Source organism: Crocodylus siamensis, chromosome 2 (assembly GCF_052110815.1).
Source record: "Crocodylus siamensis isolate JL-2025a chromosome 2, ASM5211081v1, whole genome shotgun sequence".
In the NCBI taxonomy this organism is placed as follows: domain Eukaryota; kingdom Metazoa; phylum Chordata; order Crocodylia; family Crocodylidae; genus Crocodylus; species Crocodylus siamensis.
The window spans coordinates 263,724,290-263,745,557 of record NC_143396.1 but is presented as its reverse complement, the minus strand read 5'-3'; the positions used below and the strand labels follow the sequence as shown (position 1 = coordinate 263,745,557).

The 21,268-nt window shown below is 38.6% G+C and overlaps 1 protein-coding gene across 1 annotated transcript in view; it reads left to right on the top strand.

Annotated features, from left to right (window-relative positions):
- Nucleotides 1–21,268, top strand: part of EML5 (EMAP like 5) — a 230,095-nt gene that overhangs the window by 180,993 nt on the left and 27,834 nt on the right. The window contains exons 28-32 of the mRNA XM_090033857.1: nt 9,443–9,521; nt 11,514–11,643; nt 15,144–15,242; nt 17,496–17,516; nt 20,844–21,017. Of these exons, the coding sequence (XP_089889983.1) occupies nt 9,443–9,521; nt 11,514–11,643; nt 15,144–15,242; nt 17,496–17,516; nt 20,844–21,017 (503 nt within the window). The remainder of the gene's footprint in view (nt 1–9,442; nt 9,522–11,513; nt 11,644–15,143; nt 15,243–17,495; nt 17,517–20,843; nt 21,018–21,268) is intronic.

Sequence of the window (21,268 nt, the reverse complement as noted above, 5' to 3'; positions counted from 1 at the left end):
ATCTCACTTTAAATTCCCTCTGACAGGAACTACATAGTTACATAACTTTTATCTGTAACAAAGTAATATTTCAATTATTTTCCCTGATTTTTCATTTGTGTAAAATTTTTTTTTTGCTTGATTTATTTGGTTGGTTGAGTAAACAAGTAATACAAGATATTTATCTCACAATTCTTAGTGATAACAGTTGGCTGGAATTTGGTCAAGTGTACAGTTATGAGGTGTCCAGACCAGACATGCATTTCCTCTCCAAGGTCCTGATTATTTATTTTTGTAACTGAAATTTTACATTTATGGTAAAAAAGCATAGAACATGTTAAAAGATGGTTTTTCTCACTGGAAAACATTGGTGCTTCTTTGTACCAATAAATGTGTCATTTATTTCCAATGAGAAATGTGTCACTTCTGATTGAAAAACATAAATATGTCAAATGACATCTTTTATGAACTAAGCTACACTTCAGTACTTATACATTATAGGTGTACATAGAACTGTGAGATGTGTAAATATGTTGAATCTGTCTTTATGAATCAAAAGTTATTTTTCTCTTGAATCTGCTAATGTCAATGCATGTATAGTTTTACATTATGTTCACAATATATTCTGTGCCTGCCCGCCAATCTCAGACTTGTGACTGAAGTCAGGCCCTGGGATAAGCAAGAATGAACAGCCAGGAAACACTGATGTTTTGCTGCTTGTTTGCATAGCAAAATTAGAAAAAATGGACAGTCATGCCTGATACGTTTTTTTTTTGTTTGGTAATAGTAATAATGTAGCAATTCTATAAATAAAGTGATTTGTAAATGTCAGGGAAAGACATTACTTGTTATGCAGAGCTTATGATGTGCAATCACAATAAGATGAAACAAATGTGGGCCAACAAGTTATACGTAGAAGGTGGTTGAGAGAGAAACTGACATCAAAAAGCTTTATGAAAAAATGTGTTTCTAAGAACAATTTAAAGAACAAAGCATGTGTTTGTGGGTAAATTAGAAGTGGAGGAATTATTACAAACCATATGGAACCAAGCTGAAAACTGAAAAAGGAGACAAAAGAAATAATAATTAACACAGTGAGGAATGTAATGAGTGATGATTAGAATGGGAGCACATAGATCAGCAGTGGATAATAGAGAAGAGATGGAGATAAAGAAGGGGAATAAATTAGGCTGGTTGGGAATTTTGATTTGGCCATATAAAAGACAAAAGCAGGAGAAGATATTTGAGACACTGGGAATTCAGGTCTGATCAAGTAATTGGATGTTTGGTATGGAGAATAGATTTGGGAGTCCTTAATGAAACTAGTAAAATAGAACACAGGTTTTAAAAGTTTGTAGAAGAGGAGGAAGGGACTCCTGACAGTCTTTGAGTTGGCAGCACCTTGTGCTGAATGCAAACGTAGGTGGGGGAAGCTGGTCCAGGATTAGCTTTCTTTTTCTTCCCCTCTACTGAGAAAGGGGGTAGCCTTTCTTTTGTGTTCAGGATGCTGAGGAAGGTATGGGGCAATGGAGCCAAGAGCCAGTTGTGATAATATGGTTGAGGAGTTCAGTTGTTTTTCCATTGTCTTCACCACTGAATCACAGCTCTCTCAGTCCTAATATAGCTGGTGCCATTAGAGAAATTATGGATCTTAGAGAATAAAAACAGTAACAGATTTCCACGCAGCAGCCTTTCAAGCAGACTTGAAGGTAAATATTGGCAATCCATAATTTTTGTACTGTTAATATGAAAAAGATGATGTCAGGAAAACACTGATGTGCTCGCCACTAGGCACTTGTGATAATTATTTCAAGTTTAGGTAATTGCTCCCAAAATTCTAAGATCACAAGTTTTCTGCTAGTTGCATACTGGGACCATTGTCTCAAAGACTAGTGATATAATGTTTCCCTTTACAGAAAAGAAAATATGGAGACTTCTTTAAAAGATTAAAATATTTTTCCAGTGCCCTTAACTTTTCTTTTTAGGTTTAGGTATTAGTGAAAACTGAACTCTTATAAAGGTATTGTTCTTCTGTGTAAAATAAAGCACTTTAATTACTTTAATTTTATTCCCAGACACCTAAACAGGGGGTTTACTGTTTAAATGTTTATTTTAATGGACATTTTTTTTATATGAGGAAAGGGGGAAAAATGATTATTCTATTCAGTATTTTTGCTGATGGTAGCATGTTGACACAGACATTTTATTAGGTATCCTGCAAAGAAGTACAAGATTTTTGCAAAGAACTAGAAAGTTATAACCAGGAATTGATTAGGGAAATTCAACAAAAAACTATTCTATGTTATGTATAATTCTCACCATTCAGGAACCATACTTACAATACACCAGAATTTAAAAAGCACTCATATACATTGAAGGCAACCCTAGATCCTCAGGAGCATATTGTATGCATAGGTTCCTGATGAATCCACTTGTATGGAGTCCTACAACCATCACACCAAGACCTTCGATATGTTCGCCTAGGCAAGAGTATGGAGGAGTGGAGCCTGCCCAAGACCTAGCATCCCCACTTCAGATCACTGAGACAGAATCTAAAAGCCCGACTGAGATGTTCAGTGCCTTGATGGTTGTAGCTTCTGCTGGAGAGCAACAGATAACTGCTGCTGACTGCTTAATACCTCAGCAAGGGCACGTTGCTGTCAGGGTGATGTCCCTTCACCTTTCTCCAGCCAAGAAGTACCCACAAGGCAGTGGGGGCCAGGGTTTTGAGGCTCCCTGTACTTGCTTTATTCTGGAGACTGCAACATATACATACATATTACATATACATACCATAATAAATATTTTTTGCTCTTTAATGTTAAAATATCGAGACAACTGAAGGAACAGATTCCCATAACACTCTGTAATAGTGTTATCTAATCGGTACTCTATTTGTCCTAATTGTTTCTCAGATGTCTGCATCATAAATGGGCATTTAATGTACAGTGGAATCAATTCTTTAAGTTATTTAATAGTGTTGCACTTATGTTCAATTTGTTCTAAAAAAAACCACAATCTGTTTTATTATTTTACAGCCAGATTAGGATTTTGAGTAACAGCATTTACAATAAAAATATAAAAGCTTGATTTATTCATGGTGAAGGAAATGTGTCAGCTGCTTTCCTTTTGTCTTCTGTTGTGGTACAGAACAACTATTATGATGACTTTTACTGGGAAGAAAGAAAATAATATGCTAGTTTTTTTGTACCTAATCAGACTATGGTTAGAGGAATGATTCTTACAAATTTCTTTACTGGAAAGTAAACTTTTCTAACATGTATTCATTGTGGAAATGTTTTATTCTATAAGTGTTGACAAGCTGAGGAAAAACTTTAAATATGAAATATGTAAAGAAATAAATTTGTGTTACAGTGTAATACATATGTGTAAAAGATTTTGATATTTGTGTGGAACTGTCTTCACAGTGGCAGAGTCTGCTGAAGTTGTCTTATGAAAAATGAGGAACAATATAATCAAATGCCAGTAAAAGTGTACTTATTAGCTGTACTGATTACTATGTACTGTTTACTGTACTAAAAGTGTACTGGTTGCTGTACTAAAACTGATTAGCAACTGGTAAAATCAGTTCAAAGTTTATAATCTAAAGTAGTTTCTCTGAGAGCTAAGAACATTCATAAAATCTGCTGCACAAAATATCTATACAGTAGGCCCATGTAAAGTGTCACTATCCCAAATGGATTTGGCCTAATCTGGTTCAGAAATTCAGCTACTGCCGAATCTGTGAATCTATGAATCACACAGGCCCATCCCCTCCCTGCTCTCCCAGCCCCACCAATGGCTACCCTGGCCAACCCAGCTCCTGGCACTTTAATTAAAAAAAAAAAAAAAGCCCTGACACACACCGGGTGCTGCTGGATGGGGGAGCAATCCCTGCTGCTCCCCACTACATGTGGGGCTCTGCATGAGTCCCCCAAGCCCTCCCCACTTTCCCAGCTCCGCCCATGGCTGCCCTGCCCGCCATGAACTTCCAAAACCCCCAAACTCACCAGTTCCTGCCCAGTGGGGGGGGCAATCCCTGCTGCCCCCCCACTGCCTTGTGCCGTGTGGGGGACTCTGCATGAGTCCCCTGAAGTCCCAAGGCTGCTGCAGGAGCTGGTGAGCTTGTGGGTTTTTTGGCTTTTTTTCTTAAAGGGCTGGGAGCAGGAGTGGCTGGGGCAGCCATGTGGGAGCTGGGGGAGCAGGGGTTGGGTCATGGGGCTTGTGCAGAGCCACCCACACAGCATGGGGCGGTAGAGGGCTGTGGGGATCGCCCCTGCCACCCGGCAGCATCCGGTGAGTGGGGCTTTTTTTTAAAGCAGTGGGAGCTGGGGCAGGCGGGGCACCAGTGGGAGGGCTGGGGGAGTGGGCAGGGGGTGGGGGGCTGGAGGAGGTCCCCCCATGGTCCCTTCCCCCCTTCTCCAGCCCTCCACCCCCTACTTACTAGCTTTGAGTCCAGCTCCAGCTCCCTCCTGCAGCAGGTGGGGACTGCCCGAATCATCAAAGTTCTCCGAATCTTTTCCAAAGATTCAGAGAGCTTTGAATCCATCCAGACCTTTTTATTGGTCCCCTGATTTGATGGGGATTTGGCCACCAAATTGGGTCAAATTGTTACTTTAAATTTAAATAGCCAAATCAAGAACGAGACCTTTATAAAGGGGGTAGGTCAAAATGCCACGCTTATTGATTACATGAATTAGACATGGGGGTTCGGACGCACCACTTATATAGACACACACACATCATTGTGCACATCATTACACACAGGCACATGCAAACACAAAACAACCATTCCACTCAGACATTATAGTTACTAGCAGCAGTTCTTTAATAATAGCACTGGGTGGCTGGCCCAGGCCTTATTGAGAGAGAGAAAGATCTGGAGATAGCAGCTTTGGAGCAAGGTGCTCCAAAAAAAACAGCAGTTGAGAGAGAGACTCGCCTAACTTGGCATTTTAAAAGTCGTCTTTTATAGGGATTGGTATTCTTTTTTTCAGCACATTGGGGTTTTTCATACCCAGTTTCTGTTTTTGCAGTTGTTCCTCATATGTTTTCTGCTCATCTCAGCCCGAGTTCAGTTTAGTCATCAAAGTTGGTATCTCAGCCTTGGAGTGTCCTTGCTGCCCATGTGGCAGGATGTGTGCATTCCTCCATCTCATTATTTCCTTTGTGCTGTAGGTCTCAAAGGGATTCTTCAGCCATTTATTAATTAGTTTACTGACTGGTAACTTACACATTTGGCACCTTGTTGCTTACATAAACAGTTAAATCTTTTTCTTTTTATGCCATTCTCTCATCATTTACCCTTTCTCACACTCATACATAAAGGCCATGCAGAATTCATATACTTACGTCAAGCAGAAGGATACAAAATGGAGTCATCAAGTTGTTTACAGGACAAGGCTAACATGGTTACATTTCACTATTATTATACTTTATCTTAACATTAGTTACACTACTTCAGTTCATGCTACACGATCTCTTCCCAATTGAATCAGTACCCAAAGCTTCGCACAGCTTACAGTCTATTGATTTATGGAAAGAGTTTGAAGCATATTTCACAATAGTGACTGAAATTATCACCCCAAATACAAAGCACTATAATAGACAAAATGCATTCTATTGGGAAAAGGATATAGAAAAATATAAAAGCAAAGATGATCCTGCTAATGTCCAGATCTTGGTAATTATACCAATGGAGGATTCCTTAGCTAAGTTAAATAATATAGACTTCACAAAAATATTTTTTTTAACCCCACTTTTGAATTGCCATGTTTTCTCAAATACATCCCACACTTTTTCCTAAAAATCAGCGGCTGGAAATTTTAGTGTTTTAATATATAGTGTGCAAGAATAGTTTCTGTCTGGTTGTAGGCAAAAGTGATAGGAAAAACTGCACCTGACTCTCAGAGATCAAAAGCAGTGACCACAGTTAGCAGATTCTTCTCCCTAGCTGATTCTACTCAGTTGCTTACTACAGGGAACGATCTTGCTTTCTGCATTCTGCCTTTCAAAAACAAGATGTGTATTATATTTTGGGATGTGTGTATGTGCGAAAATATGGTAATACCGGAGTGTTTTGGGGGGTTTTTTTTGCTGATTATTTAAAAGATTTTTTTAAACTGAACAAATGTCTTTATTTAGAATCAGACCCCAATCCTCTTGCAAAGTGAGTAGCAATATTTACCTAACTTTGTCAATAAAGTATATATTTTCAGGAGTTTTTAAACATGTGTACACTTGACCAGTAAGTAAAACTATGCAAGTTGACTAGAATATGGTTACATGGTTACAACTGGGTGTGTACTACAGACCGCCTTGCCAGGGGGGCAAGCTGGACCTGGAATTCTCGGTCAGCTCACAGAGGCTGTAAAGTCAAGGGATGTGGTTGTCATGGGTGACCTAAACTACCCAGACATCAGTCAGCCAGGTCCAACCTCTCATGTAGGTACCTAACCAGGATACAGGACCTCCACCTAACCCAGGAGGTGCATAGTCCCACCAGGGGAAATGCCTTGCTGGACTTTGTCCTTGCTATAGGCAGTGACCTGGTGAGGGGTCTGTGGGTACTCGACTACCTAGGCAACAGTGATCATTGCCTGATGGAATTTACTAGGATAGGGTGGTGAAAGCAAGCAGCAAGGCAGAGATCCTTGACTTTAGGAGGGCCAATTTCTGGAAGCTAAGAAGGTTAATAAGAGAGGCATTGGAGTCTTGGAGCTTCAAGGAGATGGGAGCCCAAGACAGGTGGTTGTTCCTCAAGGAGAAGATCCTCTGAGCTCAAAGGGAGTCAGTCCCAATGTGCACCAAGGGGGGCAGGAGTGCTAAGAAGCCCCAGTGGCTTGGAAAAGGCATCCAGGGATGCCTGATGGCAAAAAACAGAGGTGTACAAACAGTGGAAGCAAGGGGCTATGATGAAGGAGGATTATACCTTTGTTGCTCAGGACTGCAGAGAAGCTCTTAGGAAGGCCAAGGCAGAGATGGAGCTAGGGCTAGCTATTATTAAGGATAATAAAAAGTCATTTTTCAAATACATAGGAAGTAAGAAGAAGGCAACCGGGTAACATGGGGCCCCTACAGGATAGGCTTGGCAAACTGGTGATTGCAACAAATGAAAAAGCTGACCTTTTTAACAAATTCTTTGCCTCCATATTTCTGAACAGGGACTGGGACATTAGAATTGCAGATGGGTCTGGGGGGGCACCACCATGCCTAGGGTCAGGGATAACCTAGTTAGGGAACTTTTGGAGGGGCTGGACTTGTTTAAATCAGTAGGTCCAGATGCTCTCGATCCGAGGGTGCTGAGGGAAGTGGCAGGGGTCATAGCGGGGCCACTGGTATGGCTCTGTTAGCACTCGTGGGGCACTGGCCAGGTACCAGAGGGCCAATGTAGTCCCCATTTACAAGAAAGGGAGAGAGGAGTATCCTAGCAATTATAGGCCAGTTAATTTTACCTCAGTCCTTGGGAAGACCTTTGAGAAAATTATCAAGGAGCACATCTGCAAGGGCCCAGCAGGGGAGGTAATGTTCAGGGATAACCAATATGGGTTCATTGAGGGCAGGTCCTGCCTGACCAACCTGGTTTCCTTTTATGATCAGGTCACGAAGTCCCTGGACGAGGGTGTCATTGTAGATGTCATCTTCTTGGATTTAAGAAGGCCTTTGACACTGTTTCCCACCACATTCTCTTAAAAAAAACTTGGTGGCTGCAGCACTGATGCCTACACAGTCAGATGGGTGGCAAATTGGCTAGATCGTCATACCCAGAGAGTGGTGGTGGATGGGTCATTTTCAACCTGGAGGGATGTGGGCAGTGGAGTCCCCTAGGGCTCGGTCCTGGAGCCTGTACTGTTCAACATCTTTATCAGTGATCTGGATATGGGTGTGGAATGCACACTGTCCAAATTTGCTGATGACACCAAGATGTGTGGCGAGGTGGGCATGCTGGAGGGGAGGGACAGAATCCAGTTAGATCTATACAAATTATAGAGGTGGGTGGATGAGAATAGGATGGAATTCAGCGCAGACAAGTGCGAAGTGCTACATCTAGGGAGAAGGAACCAGGAACACCCTTCTTGTCAACACGGTGGCAGAAAGGGATCTTGGAGTCATTGTTGACTCAAGGATGAATATGAGCTGCTAATGTGAGGAAGTGGTCATTAAGGCTAACCACACCTTGTTCTGCATCTATAGATGCATCATAAGCAGGTCCAGGGAGGTGATCTTTCCCCTCTATGTGGCATTGGTCAGGCCACGGTTGGAGTAATGTGTCCAGTTCTGGGTGCCGCACTTCAAGAGGGATGTGGCTAGCATTGAGGGGGTCTAGAGGAGGGCCACTTGCATGGTCAAGGGGCACTGGGGCAGGCCCTACAAAGAGAGGCTAAAGGGTCTGAACCTATTCAGCTTCCACAAGAGAAAGCTGAAAGGGGATCTGGTGGCAGTTTACAAACTCACCAAGGGGGACCAGCAGGAATTGGGGCAGGCTCTGTTCCCCAGGCACCACTGGGGTTACTAGGAATAATGGCCACAAATTGTTAGAGAGGTGGTTCAGCCTGGACATCAGGAGACATGACTTTACAGTTAGGGCTGCCAGGCTTTGGAATGGGCTCCCAAATGAGGTGATACGCTCTCCTACCTAGGGGGTCTTCAAGAGGAGGCTGGACAGATATTTGGCTGTGGTGATATGATCTTGGCACCTGTTCCTGCCCGGGGCACGGGGTCAGGCCTGATGATCTGTTTAGGTCCCTTCCGACCCTAAGTACTATGAGACTATGAATATAAAATATAGCTATTTAAAAAAATACATTTGTATCAAATTACCTTTGTATCATTTTTCAATTAAAGTAATGAATAACTATTATTTGAGACTTCTTAGATTAGTGAGAACTATCCTATGTACTATAAGTAACAATGATGCATTTGCAGGGTGATAGGTTAGATGTGAATGGACCTTTCTGATCACTAGCTTTATTCAGATAAGAACTGGCTTGAACTTTGACAGAGCCATGTAGGGCTCATCAGAGGTTCTCATGGTTTTAGGAAGAAATATGGGATTCTAGTGCTTATTGAAGGAAACTGAGCCAGAGAGAACAAACAACCTTAACTGGTTTAGACTGTGAACACAAGATTCTAAATTTCATCTAACACTCATTTTTGCACTAAGAAGGATGAAAGAATCTATTGTTAAGAATGTTTGGCTTTTGCTTAGTGGAGAACAAGACTTCAAAATTGTTTAATAGGTAGGTGGAAACCAGTCAAAAGCTTCTCAAGTTAACGAATACAATTTGTAATGTTTATGCAATCAAAAACAAAGATTTTCTTTTGACAGTGGTTTTGTATGTAATCACCAATGAAACAACATTAATTTAACTGTTTTCATTATCCAGTATGAGTTTAGAAGATACTGATTTGGTATGGAATGGGTGACAGACGGCCTTTTCTTATTCACAGTTCTCTATTTCAGACCACCAGTTAGTAGGGCACTGCCACAGCCTGAAAAACTTCAAACAAATAACGTTGGCAAAAAAAAGAGACCTATAGAGGTAAGGAAAGCCCAGATTAAAACTTTCTCCTATTTTAATCATCCTATAATCACATGGGCTTTCTTGTGATTTTCTGCAAAAAAAAATGTGATGTGCTTCTCAATTAAATCAATAAATAGTTGGATAAAAATATTTATTCATGTGTATGTTCACAGCATCAAATTTCATTTTGGGGAAAAGATTAATTTCTCTCTTGACCTCTGAAAAATCCGTTGTCCTTCTCCCCCACAAAGGTGCTTGAACACAACTTTCTTCAGAGCTTATCAGTTACAGAAGCATCATATTCTCCTTCTGAGGTGCACAGTATCCCTCTTGGATGACTATAGGGTATCAGTAAAAGATCAAATTTAATCTGAACTCATCTTTCATATGGTTTTGCACTATACTACCAGTAGGTCATTAAACTAAAGTATTTTTACTTTTAAATCCCTAGAAATACAGTAACTTTCCCTGAACAAATTCATAAATTTGTGTGAGTTCTCCTTTATTCTTGTCTAGGTGCTCTCTCAGCATGACAGTTTCAATCTAGTGGAATATGGTGAAGGAAACTGATTGATTTAGGGCCAGGACACCTGATGCATTACAGTGGTGCAATTGGACTTTACAGTGGTGTAAAAAACAGAACAAAACAAAAAAAAATGGACAGATGATGTAAACCCTTAACCTGGGGCAACTTTTTCAATCTCAGAGAATCAGGGATAGACATCTACCAGGGGCTGTTATCCTGCCATTGATGGCATTTGTGCAGTTCCACTCCAAAGTAGACATTTGCTTAAGAACAGTGAACTGTTACCTGCCTCCCTGTCACCTAATATCAAGTGGCTTCAATAATGTCATGTTTCATGAAGCTACCTTCATGTAATTTACATTGGTGTATAAATCATTTAAGCATGTCACTTGTCCAGGCCTTCAGTATCTATTTAATTAACTGAGTTGTATTATTTGGCTAGGGACAGAAATTACACATAAACCAGTATAAGTGATCAGAAACCAACTCAATTGTGTAACACAACAGAAGTTCAGTGCACATAAACTACTTTCAAGTTGGCTTAAACCAGTTCAAAATGAACCTGGATGGATGTATTATCAGACCTAACTGATTTAGGTTAAATCAGTTTATTGAACTTTTGTCCCAGATTCCCTCCAGATTCAAATTAACTCAGTCCCCCAGTATCCCAGGATGCTTTGCACCTCTCCAACAAAACCACTCCTCGCAGGGTGTGTGGGCTAGTTTTGGCTTATGGTGTCTGCTCCAGCTGAGCAGGGACCCTGGACCACTGCAGCCATGTGGTTACATTTCTAGAATCAAAAGTGAATGTCTGTTCACTTGCCTATGGGTTCAATATACACAGTTCAGATTAATCTGCCAAGATTGAATCAATTTAGCCTTGGTTTTCTTGACTGTCTGTACTTAGCCTTCAAGGCCAACCTAGAAACTTTTTTAGACTCAAGGTACCCCTCCTTTGACTTGAGACACCCTCCACAACTTGTGAATTGAGCAGCACCCCATTTCAAGAATTAATTGATTTATTACAATCCCTTTGCAGGGGACCAGGCAGTGGGGATGGGGAAATAGCCAGGCAGGAAGATCCTGTGCCTGCCTCAATCTGCGTATCTCCTCACACCTGGAGGCTGAGCCTTTCCTTATCTGCTTATCTCCTCATACTTCCTGATGCACCCTTCAAAGGATCTCACAGTACTCCAAGGTGCCCCGGCACCCTGGTCCAAGAGTCATTGTTCTAGGTTGTCAGTAGTCTGTCTCATAAATAAAATTCCTATAACATCCAAAAAATATTATAGGATAAAGTGAACAAGGGTAAGTGAGATGCCCTGGTGCCACAGAAAGTTGATCAATCCTGATGTTTTTGTGTATCCCTAAAAGGTGTCATCCCCTAGCATTATAGGCAACTAAAAATGTGTTTTTAAAAATAAAGCACTATGAAATCTTTAATTTTTTTTAAAAGTACTTAACATGCTTAAATCTGTTTTTAGGACCTAGTTTTGGAGCTGGTATTTGGCTACCGAGGCAAGGACTGCAGGAACAATGTGCACTATTTGAATGATGGTGCTGATATAATTTATCATACAGCATCTGTTGGAATTCTCTATAATGTGGCAACAGGTAGGATAAACTGGTAATATTTTTATATTACACACATTCAGCCAACAGTCCATGTGATAATCAGTATACTTTAAATCTTACAGAGCTATCTGGAAGAATGAATTTACATGTTATGAATATTGAAAAAAATTAATTATGGAGGAAAATCTAGCTAAAATAAGTACAGTCAAAGGGTATATGATATCTATTATTCATGCTGTGTAAAAAATAGATCTTAACAAATCCCTGTGGTAACAGTGTTTGGAAGGAGGTAAGAATCCAATTATTGCAATATTAGCTTTCTGAAACTCAGTAGTGCTTCTTATCCTCCATTCCCAGGTACAGGAATCAGGTGTGTGTGTGGGGGGATGTTATTAAAAAAAAAAAAAAAATTCATGTTCTCTGCTGACAACAATGTACTACCAAAGAAACTATAATTTAAGAGAGACTATAACTTCCCATTTTTATGCTGTACTAACCCTGTAAGACATTCATCAGTCTTCCATGGTGCCTTGTCTAGTATAATTGCTGTTTTAGAATCTCTCTTGTCAGGAGAAATGAGGGAATGCCTGCTACTGTGTCATTTTATTTTTAATTGCTTTAATATATCTTTGGTCAAAGAGGAATATCAAAAGTAAAATTAAACTTTAAAGCTTCTGTTATGCCCTCAGGAACCAGCATGAAGTAAAATTTTATTTCTCATGAATCCTAAAAAGCTACATTTTGATTTTAAATGTTAAACTTTTATGATTTACACATTTCTGCAAGGAATTTTCTTTTAAACTAGTTCAAAATGATAGGCATATGAAACATGTATTGGAATGTATCTTGAACGAGTTTGGGTAAATAAAGTGTATGGTGAAGGCTTCTATAGGGCCTCATAGTTCATTTGTGGTCTTTCAAAAGGAAGGCAGAATATAAATTAATTTGTTATGATCATTTCCACTGACTTTTGTTACACGTTACATGTTCATGTCTTATTTTTCAGTGGTCACATTATTTAGCTATGCATATTGTCCATATGAAGCTCCAATAGAATTTTTCATGTTGTATAGCAGCATCATATTTTCCATATGTTACAGAAAACCTATTTTAGGAATGTTTTACAGAGGTTTTAACATTTTTATATTGTCTATTTTTTTTAATTTCCATTTTTGAACTAGTGTCGAGTCTGTAAAGCACCATCAGGTCAACACTGCACAGAAATATTACAGTATCTTAGTACTACATGTATCTTTAGCTTATGTATAAGAAAAGCTTTATCTCTATCTACAGATGTGTTACTAGTAAATCTGTGATCTTTAAGTGTGTCCCTTTATCAGAAAGGAAAGAAAAGTTGCTTACAATCAACAGTGTTTGCTTTGGCATATATTTTCTTACTGTATTTCCTTTCTGTGTTCGGAAAATTGATTTTTTGTAACCATTAAGTAACACAGCTTTTAGTGTCTCTGTGTATCAGCTATGATTCATGTTATTCTTTGCCATCTATTCTCTTGAAACATGGTGGTGTCTGTCAGAACATCTCATTTAGGAAAAATTTGACTACAACATATTGTCAGTCAGCCTCCTATATAGTGGATGCTCAATAAGTATATAAGTTACCATCTAGGTTGATCTTTTAGATATTCACTTAATAAGACTGCTTAAAAATATATTTTGACTTTTGACTAAAGACACAGAAGAGATATTTACTTAGCATGTGTATGAATGTTCTAAGGTAATTTTTCCATGGCACTTTTTCTGTACACTGATTTACTATACTTTTGACAGATGCATTATTTACTGTGCATTATACATTATACATTTCATAGTTAGTAGGGTCGGAAGGGACTTGAGCAGATCATCAAGTATTATCAATACATCACTCATTTTCTATAAATACACTTATTGTTATTTATTTTTCAAATGTAAAGTTTATTACATGTATTTTTAGTATAATGCATAGAACATTTTCAGAACCATTTTCTAAAGTGGGGTGCACTAGAGTTATATTTATAGATTTTCATTTTCACAACTGTTTAAATATACCATAATGTCTTAATTTATAAGTTGACCTCATGTTTTCAGGCTCAATTTTAAGAAAAAAAAAGTCTATAACTGCAGATAAAGACCTTGAATTCCCATTGCTTTTACAAAGTCCCATAGGAGAATCAAACAAAAGGGAAAGAACATAAAGGGTTAAAAGCAATAAAAACCCCAAAATACAATCTGAGCTGAAAGAATTCTAATTTGGTATTTGTTTTGCATGGTCAAAAATTAAAATATAAAAGTCAAGATCGAAGGGAGCCAGTTTATAAATTGTCCTCTTGTATAAGATGACTGCAATTTTTATGGCTTTTTTGGAGTGAGAAAAATAAAAAGGTAGACTGAGGCTCCCTCTATGGCTTACATGTGTTATGCAATTACCTAGTTAATTGCATAATTAATTTAGACAGGCCACACATGCAAATTAACTACCACACCATAAAAAGGTCCATCCAGCTATATAAAGTTAGACCAGGAAAACATGTACTAACTTTATAGCTGTTTTCTATCCAGCTCTAATTTGCATGTGTAGCATAATTATGCTCCCCATGGCTAAGAGCTGTATCAGGTGACGGAGTGTCCAGCTGTGGGGTGCACCATGCACTGCAGTGGCTGGGAGTCTAGCAGCTGAGGGGTCTTCCAGCCATAGCACCATCCCAGGGGCTCCCCGGGGTAAGAGTCCTATAAGCTGATGAGAGACTCCCATCAGTGGCAGTGTTTTAAGCAACTCCGATATACAGCAGCCCATGGGGTGGCACTGTGGTTGGGAGTCCATTCAGCTGCTGGACTCCCAGCCGCTGCAGTGCGTAATGCACCCCCATTAGCTGATGAGTCTCCCCCTACACCAGAAATAAGGCATGATAGGATCTCATGTTGTATCCCACAATCACGCCACCTGCCATGCACATTAGATCCTATCACACCTTTACCTGAATATCTAGAAAAGTCCTAATAGTCAGATCCATGTAATATCAACTAGGTGCATCTACAGGAGGTGCTGATTGTGCAGTACAATTGCATAGCAAAAACCATACCAAGACGCTGCTGCACAGTAGTATTAGGCTACTGTGCAGTAGCGTTACTTAAAAGGCATTCATCAGGGCTACTTTGCAATACCACTGCACAGTAGCATCTCATGTAGATGTGCCCACTAATCATCGAACGGCACCCCAGCTGCATAAGAAAACAACTATTTGTGATCCTTTTTTGTTGCTAATGTAACAATAATGAAGTCTAAAGTCACTTTGGGGACAAATATGACCCTTATTTAAATTTTCTTATAGGAGAATGAGGCAGAGAATTTAAGGACCTTGTCCAGCCTCACTGAGGGGTGTCAGATTGAGGATTAGTACTCATAGCGGTCCCTGACTCTCAATTTTTTGTTTGGACTATGAAATCAGCATTATGTCATTCACTAATAAACATTAAAAAGATTTAAAATGTCGAATAAGTATATATATTTTAACAAGCACCATGTTGTTATTTTTTTGTTGTAGGCTCTCAGTCTTTTTACCAGGAACATAATGATGATATTTTGTGCCTCACTGTAAATCAGCACCCCAAATTTATCAACATTGTGGCAACTGGCCAAGTAGGTATGTTTGTATTTAAAAAAAAGAAAAGAAATTAACATATAAGCATGTTAGGGTCATGTGAGTTCAAACACAGAGATTATTTGATTATGCTATCTCCGTTTGCATGAATGTTACTCAGTTACCTGTCCTCTTTATTTTTTTGTTTGAATGTAATTTAATCAAATTAAACTAAAATTGCAGAGGGGCCACCAATAGGCAAAGATTATTTTTCATTTGAAGTATTTTCAAAGAGAAAATTTGGAAATGTTGAACCCCATTTGAGTTTATCTGTGCTTTTACTTAATATCCAGCTTGTATTAGGATATCATTATCATGTCCAGTCCTTCCAATAATCTCAATAATTATTTATTACTAAAAAGAGAGACAAGTGAAAAACATTTCAATAAAAGACCCTGTTTTTTATCTTGAGTAGAAAAAGTTTTTAAACTAGTAGTGTATTTATTCCACCCAGCAAGGTGTACTCGTATTAAATGTTGTTAATCGTCTAAACAGAGCCAATGCGATGAGAATCTAGGCTTTATTAAAAATTTATGTATCAAAATAAAGTTAAAATTGACACACAAATTCACCAAATCAAAGAACTCCTTACAGCCACACAGTTAAATCAACACTGCTGAGTCTACACAATACAGCACGACAAAATCTTTGGTTATTTGCACAATGCAAACAAATGTTGCATATATTTGAATATTTTTAGCAATTGATAGTGCATGTTTTAAACCCAAGAAAATGTAAAAGACAGATTCATTTAACATAAGTAGGTTTATTATTTCTCTGCAGGTAATTCTAAATGCAGTCTCCTCTGCCACACCTCAGTTTCTGTAGCAGTGTAGTGTGTGTAATTTTCAACTCAGCATTTTTAGTAACAGTGTGTTACTTCAAAAAAACCCAAGCAAGTAGACTTCATTTACTGTAGCTGCATAATTGAAATAAACATTTTCTCATTGATTTATAGCATGGTTCCCACAAATGATCTGGCAGTCATAATTCTGTATTTCTGGGCTTTTCTAATTTCCCCACATCTCTTTCATGCAAAACTTTTAAAAAACATTTAAATGGAGTTTTATCTGGACACTTTTCACATATGATGTATTGGCAAGAACATTCACATGAAAACAGTTATTGCTGCCGCAGGGTCATTAGATCCTCTTTATTCCTTTATTGTTTGATTTATTTTTATCCCTCTGGAATAGGCGATGCTGCCACACTGCAGATTCTCATGGCTCATTTCATGTTCTTCCATGCTTTTTTATACACACACGGAACCTCAGGGCACTTCATGTTTGTGTGTCACATAATTGTGCTCTGTAACAGGATGACTTCTGCTTGGTGCTTGTTTTATACCCTGCATTGAGCAATTAAGACCAGGATCTAATGACTCCTTAGAAATAAAACCATTTTCATGTAAATAGTGCCAGGAATTTGAAAGGAGAAAAGGAAGTTTAAAAAAATGAAATAAAATCAAGATGTTCTCTCATCAGAAGTTTCTAAATTTGAACATGCACTAAAGTCACATGCATATGTTTAATTGATGCTGTTATTTGTAACTGTTCTATAACTTGAATCAATATAGTTTCCACATAATGCAGTCTACAAAGACTTGCAGAAACATTATTTTAATGGATTTTCAAGTTTCAATGGTATCATAGTGGAGTCTTTGTAAATTGCATTCGAAATAAATTTGAGATCAGTTTCTATATACTGTATGAATTTATCGTCATCAGTATCATGCAAAATACCTAGCTATTTCTCTAATTTGGGTTACATCCTTTATAATGCTGATAATTCACCCTTCCTAATGATATATGGGAGTTGAGGGTAGTTGACACTTTTTAGGATCAGGCTGCTTATCAATACCCAGTCCCAAGTTTTATTAGTGTCCAAATGGCAATTGGTCTTTTTTCATGCCAGAAACATGAAAAATATGCTTCTTATTTAGCGATTTAGCCAAAAAAGATCTGAATATAAACCCAATGACATTTTTATATTCTGTAACTCAAAGTGATCGAACAGTTGAACACAAAATATTAATCCTAGTAATTTGTATTTTATGACGTGACTTTAAACACTTACACACTAAACATCAATAATTATTAGCTCAACTTTAATGATAACAGCAGTATTGGGGCTGCAATAATACAAAGAGATGACCTCAAGGTGTGTGTTAAGAAATGACACTTTATGTAGCATATATTTCTTTAGCACGTATTTTATTCTTGGTCTAATTATTTTTCTGCTGCTTTTCCATTACAGGAGACTCAGCAGATATGTCAGGTAAGGGAAATAAAATTTTAACATCTTCAGGTATAATTAGGCTTTTAGTAGTCTTCTACAACATTGTAGAGCAATAAGTTATGTGAAAATATCTGAAGCCTATTAAAATCCTATATCAATCATAGCATTGCCTCAGTACTGAACATAACCTACAATAGTTCAGTAACATGTAAGAGTAGAACATTTCTTTTACCAAAAATCAATCTGCTAAAAATGTTAAAGCTATTTTGCTGAAACATATTCCCTCTTTGCTGCCCAGTGATAAACTATTTCTAACACCATATTGCTACTATAGCATACCTGTACAGGCATGCAGTTTTGACAGAAGTTATTGGGGCTGACAGCTAGCATTTATTTTATATAATTCAACTGAGGAGGCCTAGGTGACTGAGTGAATAAAGCAATCACCCTTTACATCTACTGTATGATTGTCTTGCAAATACTCCCAGTGATCCAAAATGATTGTGATGTCAGTTCAATTTTGTGATGCATCATTTTGGGTCTTTTGACAGTCTTGACTGAGCTATTTTTAATTTAAAAATGTTTAATTGTGATCTTGAGGATCCATCACCATTATGTGTGAGTGCATTCATTGTCGGGCAGTCATCGTAATGTTGTTTGTCATACATCTGACACAGAGATGCATAAATGTATGTTCATGTGTACACACTGAATCTGATACTTTTAATGTTTTACTAAAAATATTTCACTGTGCAGAGGCATGGTGAAACTTTAAAATGTATGTTGACTTTTTGGGATATGTCAAATTGTGGTTGTTCTGGGGCTGGAAGGAAAAACACAAAGGAGCTTTTCCCCCGCTCACATCTCCTGTGTAAAAGGCAACCATAAGGTATTTGTGCTTAGGAGTTCAGGAGGAGCTTCTCTACTGCTGCATATAAGTAACTCCAGCCAATTCTGCCTGGGAACAACTCTTTCTCTTCCATCTTCCCCATAGAACTACTCTATTTTTTAATATTTTAAAAATATTTTAAATAAACCTATATAGTTTCTGGAACCATATTATATTCTCTGTAAGAGGTGAAAGCCAGGCAGGAGCTCCAGGGACTTGAGGCCAAATACTGCCTAGGAATTCTCAGGGTGCAGAGGATTGGGCCCTGCAAGCCTCCAAAGTACCTGCCCAGAGTGGCTGGAGAGCATGGGCAGCTCTGTGCTGCCTGCACTCTCCTGCCACAAAAGCAAACAGATATCCATCACTAAAAAGTTTTACAATCTATTACCATCTCTGGCACAGCCACAAATGTTGGGCATTCATGGTGTGACAAGGGGTATGGATATCTGTTTGCTTGGCAGCTTAATGGTGAGGAAAGGTAACATCTATTTCCACCCTTAGATAAGCCTGGCTGCTTTGTGAGCAAAGTTTCACCTTTTGTGGAGATTATTATTGATTTTCAAGTAGAAGTGGACGCTTGAATTATAAGGACATTTAAAAAAAAATCTCACATGTAGTTTGGATTGAGGCCTTCATTATTCTAGACACAGATTGCAAGAGGCAAGGATTTCAGTGCACCAAATGCCCTGATGGAAACTATATGGGTGAAATCAGACAAAAACTAAGCACCAGAATGAACGATCACAGAAAAAAGATAATGGACAGAGGCACTAGAACACAGCCAGAACATTTTTCACAGAAAAAACCACTTTCAGTCTGACCTTGCAGTTTTCATGCTCCAGGGAAACTTTCAAAAGACAAGCCTGTGAACAAAGTAATTAGGCTGTTGGACAACAAGAACCCCGGAATTAACATAGGTAATGATTTCATGGCCCATTATAATCTATGGTGATATTTACTGATCTCTGCACTTCACAGGTGATAATGAACCTTCTAAACTGTCTTGCTCTCCCACTTACCAGGTTTTTAATGCATCTCTCTTATCTGTTGGCAACATGATAAGTTCTCTTGTATCCTGTTTTTATTTACAATAGGGAGTTTTACACAAGCCTTTGTTTCATTTACTCTTTAGGCCTAATGTGTCTGCATCAATATTGGAAACCTGATGAAAGACACTGATACCTGAAGGCTTGTCTTTGTCTTTCTTAGCTATACAGTTGGTCCAATAAAATGTCATCCACACACATAGCCTCTCACATTTTTCTTAGACCATCATGGTTACAATCATTCAAGCACTACATAGATTGCAAGTGATACATAGATCTTTGGGATCTCTGAAGAGCCCAGGTGTTTTTGTTCTAGAAATAGCAAATAGTAATAATATTCTTGTATCTTAAAGAATTTTCAACTGAAATAACACACACAGAGAACACACCCTTGTTCTTCTACATTGATAAACTAGCCAGTGATTTAGCTGATGTACTGTTGCATGTAGCCTGCACTTTTAGACTGATGGTCATGTTGGAGAAAACCCCACTCGGATATTAAATTATTAACAAATTACAAACATCTAGAAAACGTGTGCTTCAGTATTCCAAGCTTCTAAGTTAGTAGATCAGGCTAAGACAATTTACCTGGAGACATCTGAACAGACATTCAAATGCTGAGTTCCTGAAGAGCAGAGAGCTTGCAATACTGATGCTGCCATGCCAGGAGGTGCCCAGGAACACATTTTAGTGCTCTGCTGGCTTCCTCAGTTTACCTGGAGATAGGTGAGAGCAGTGCACAGGGCAGCCCAATTGACTGAACTGGACTGTTCAGATTTAGTCTGTGTTTCCCTGTAGTATAATGTGGGGACTGTGAAGGGGCATGTTCTGTTCTCTGCTCAGCTGGAGCAGCAGAGTGTAGCGAGTGCTATGGTCTCTCTGAGAGGAACAAGAGGAAAGCACCGTGGGCCACTTGAGAATCATGCTGTGGCTTCTCTCAGAAAAGAACATGTACAGGTATTTAAATTCCCAGGATAATTTATCCTGGGAGAGATTTAACCAAGGTTGTTCCTAGGTTATCTTTTTTCCTGGAGCACCCATTTGTGCTCTATGAGAAAAATCCTGAACATCTGTACATTGTTGGTTTCTACTGGAAGAGCAGTGAGTCTCCAGAAATACTGAATGTCTATATGTAGCCTGGGGATAAAAGGAAGAATGGACTGCCACTATAAGGGGCTCTGCTATATTTCTAAAGTCAAGCAGCAGTTGGAGAGAGGGGTTAGCCACCAAGTCTAAGTAGGACAACATAACTTGCCTCTAAGTGATTTTGTTCACAGAAGTTCAATTTATAAAGTAGAGGCCAATATCTTCCTTTTTAACCAAACCACTTTAATTTTGTAGTACTAAAAACCTTTTTTGCTTTCAGGACCAAAAAAACATTGATACAGTTTAAATATATAACAAATAACTGATTTGTTTATATTTGTTTAGCTACAGCTCCTTCTATCCATGTGTGGGATGCAATGAGCAAACAGACACTGTCTGTACTGAGATGCTACCATTCAAAGGGAGTTTGTTCAGTCAGTTTCAGTGCCACGGGCAAACTTCTTCTCTCTGTAGGGCTGGATCCTGAACACACCATTACCATTTGGAAGTGGCAGGAAGGTAGGAAAGCATTTGTCTTGATAGACTATAATTTTATTTCTTCTGAATCAATTCAGAGTACATGCAAAGCCTACAATGTAAAAGTATAAGTATTCAGGTGGTAACAATGATAATAAATGCTTTACATGTAAATGTTTTATAACCTTTACGAGTAAGCTTAAGTTGGATGTACTTAACTGTTTTAATAACTGCTGAAGGCATTTCCATTGAGTTTTCTTTGTAAAAATTGTATATGAAAAATCCTTGATTTC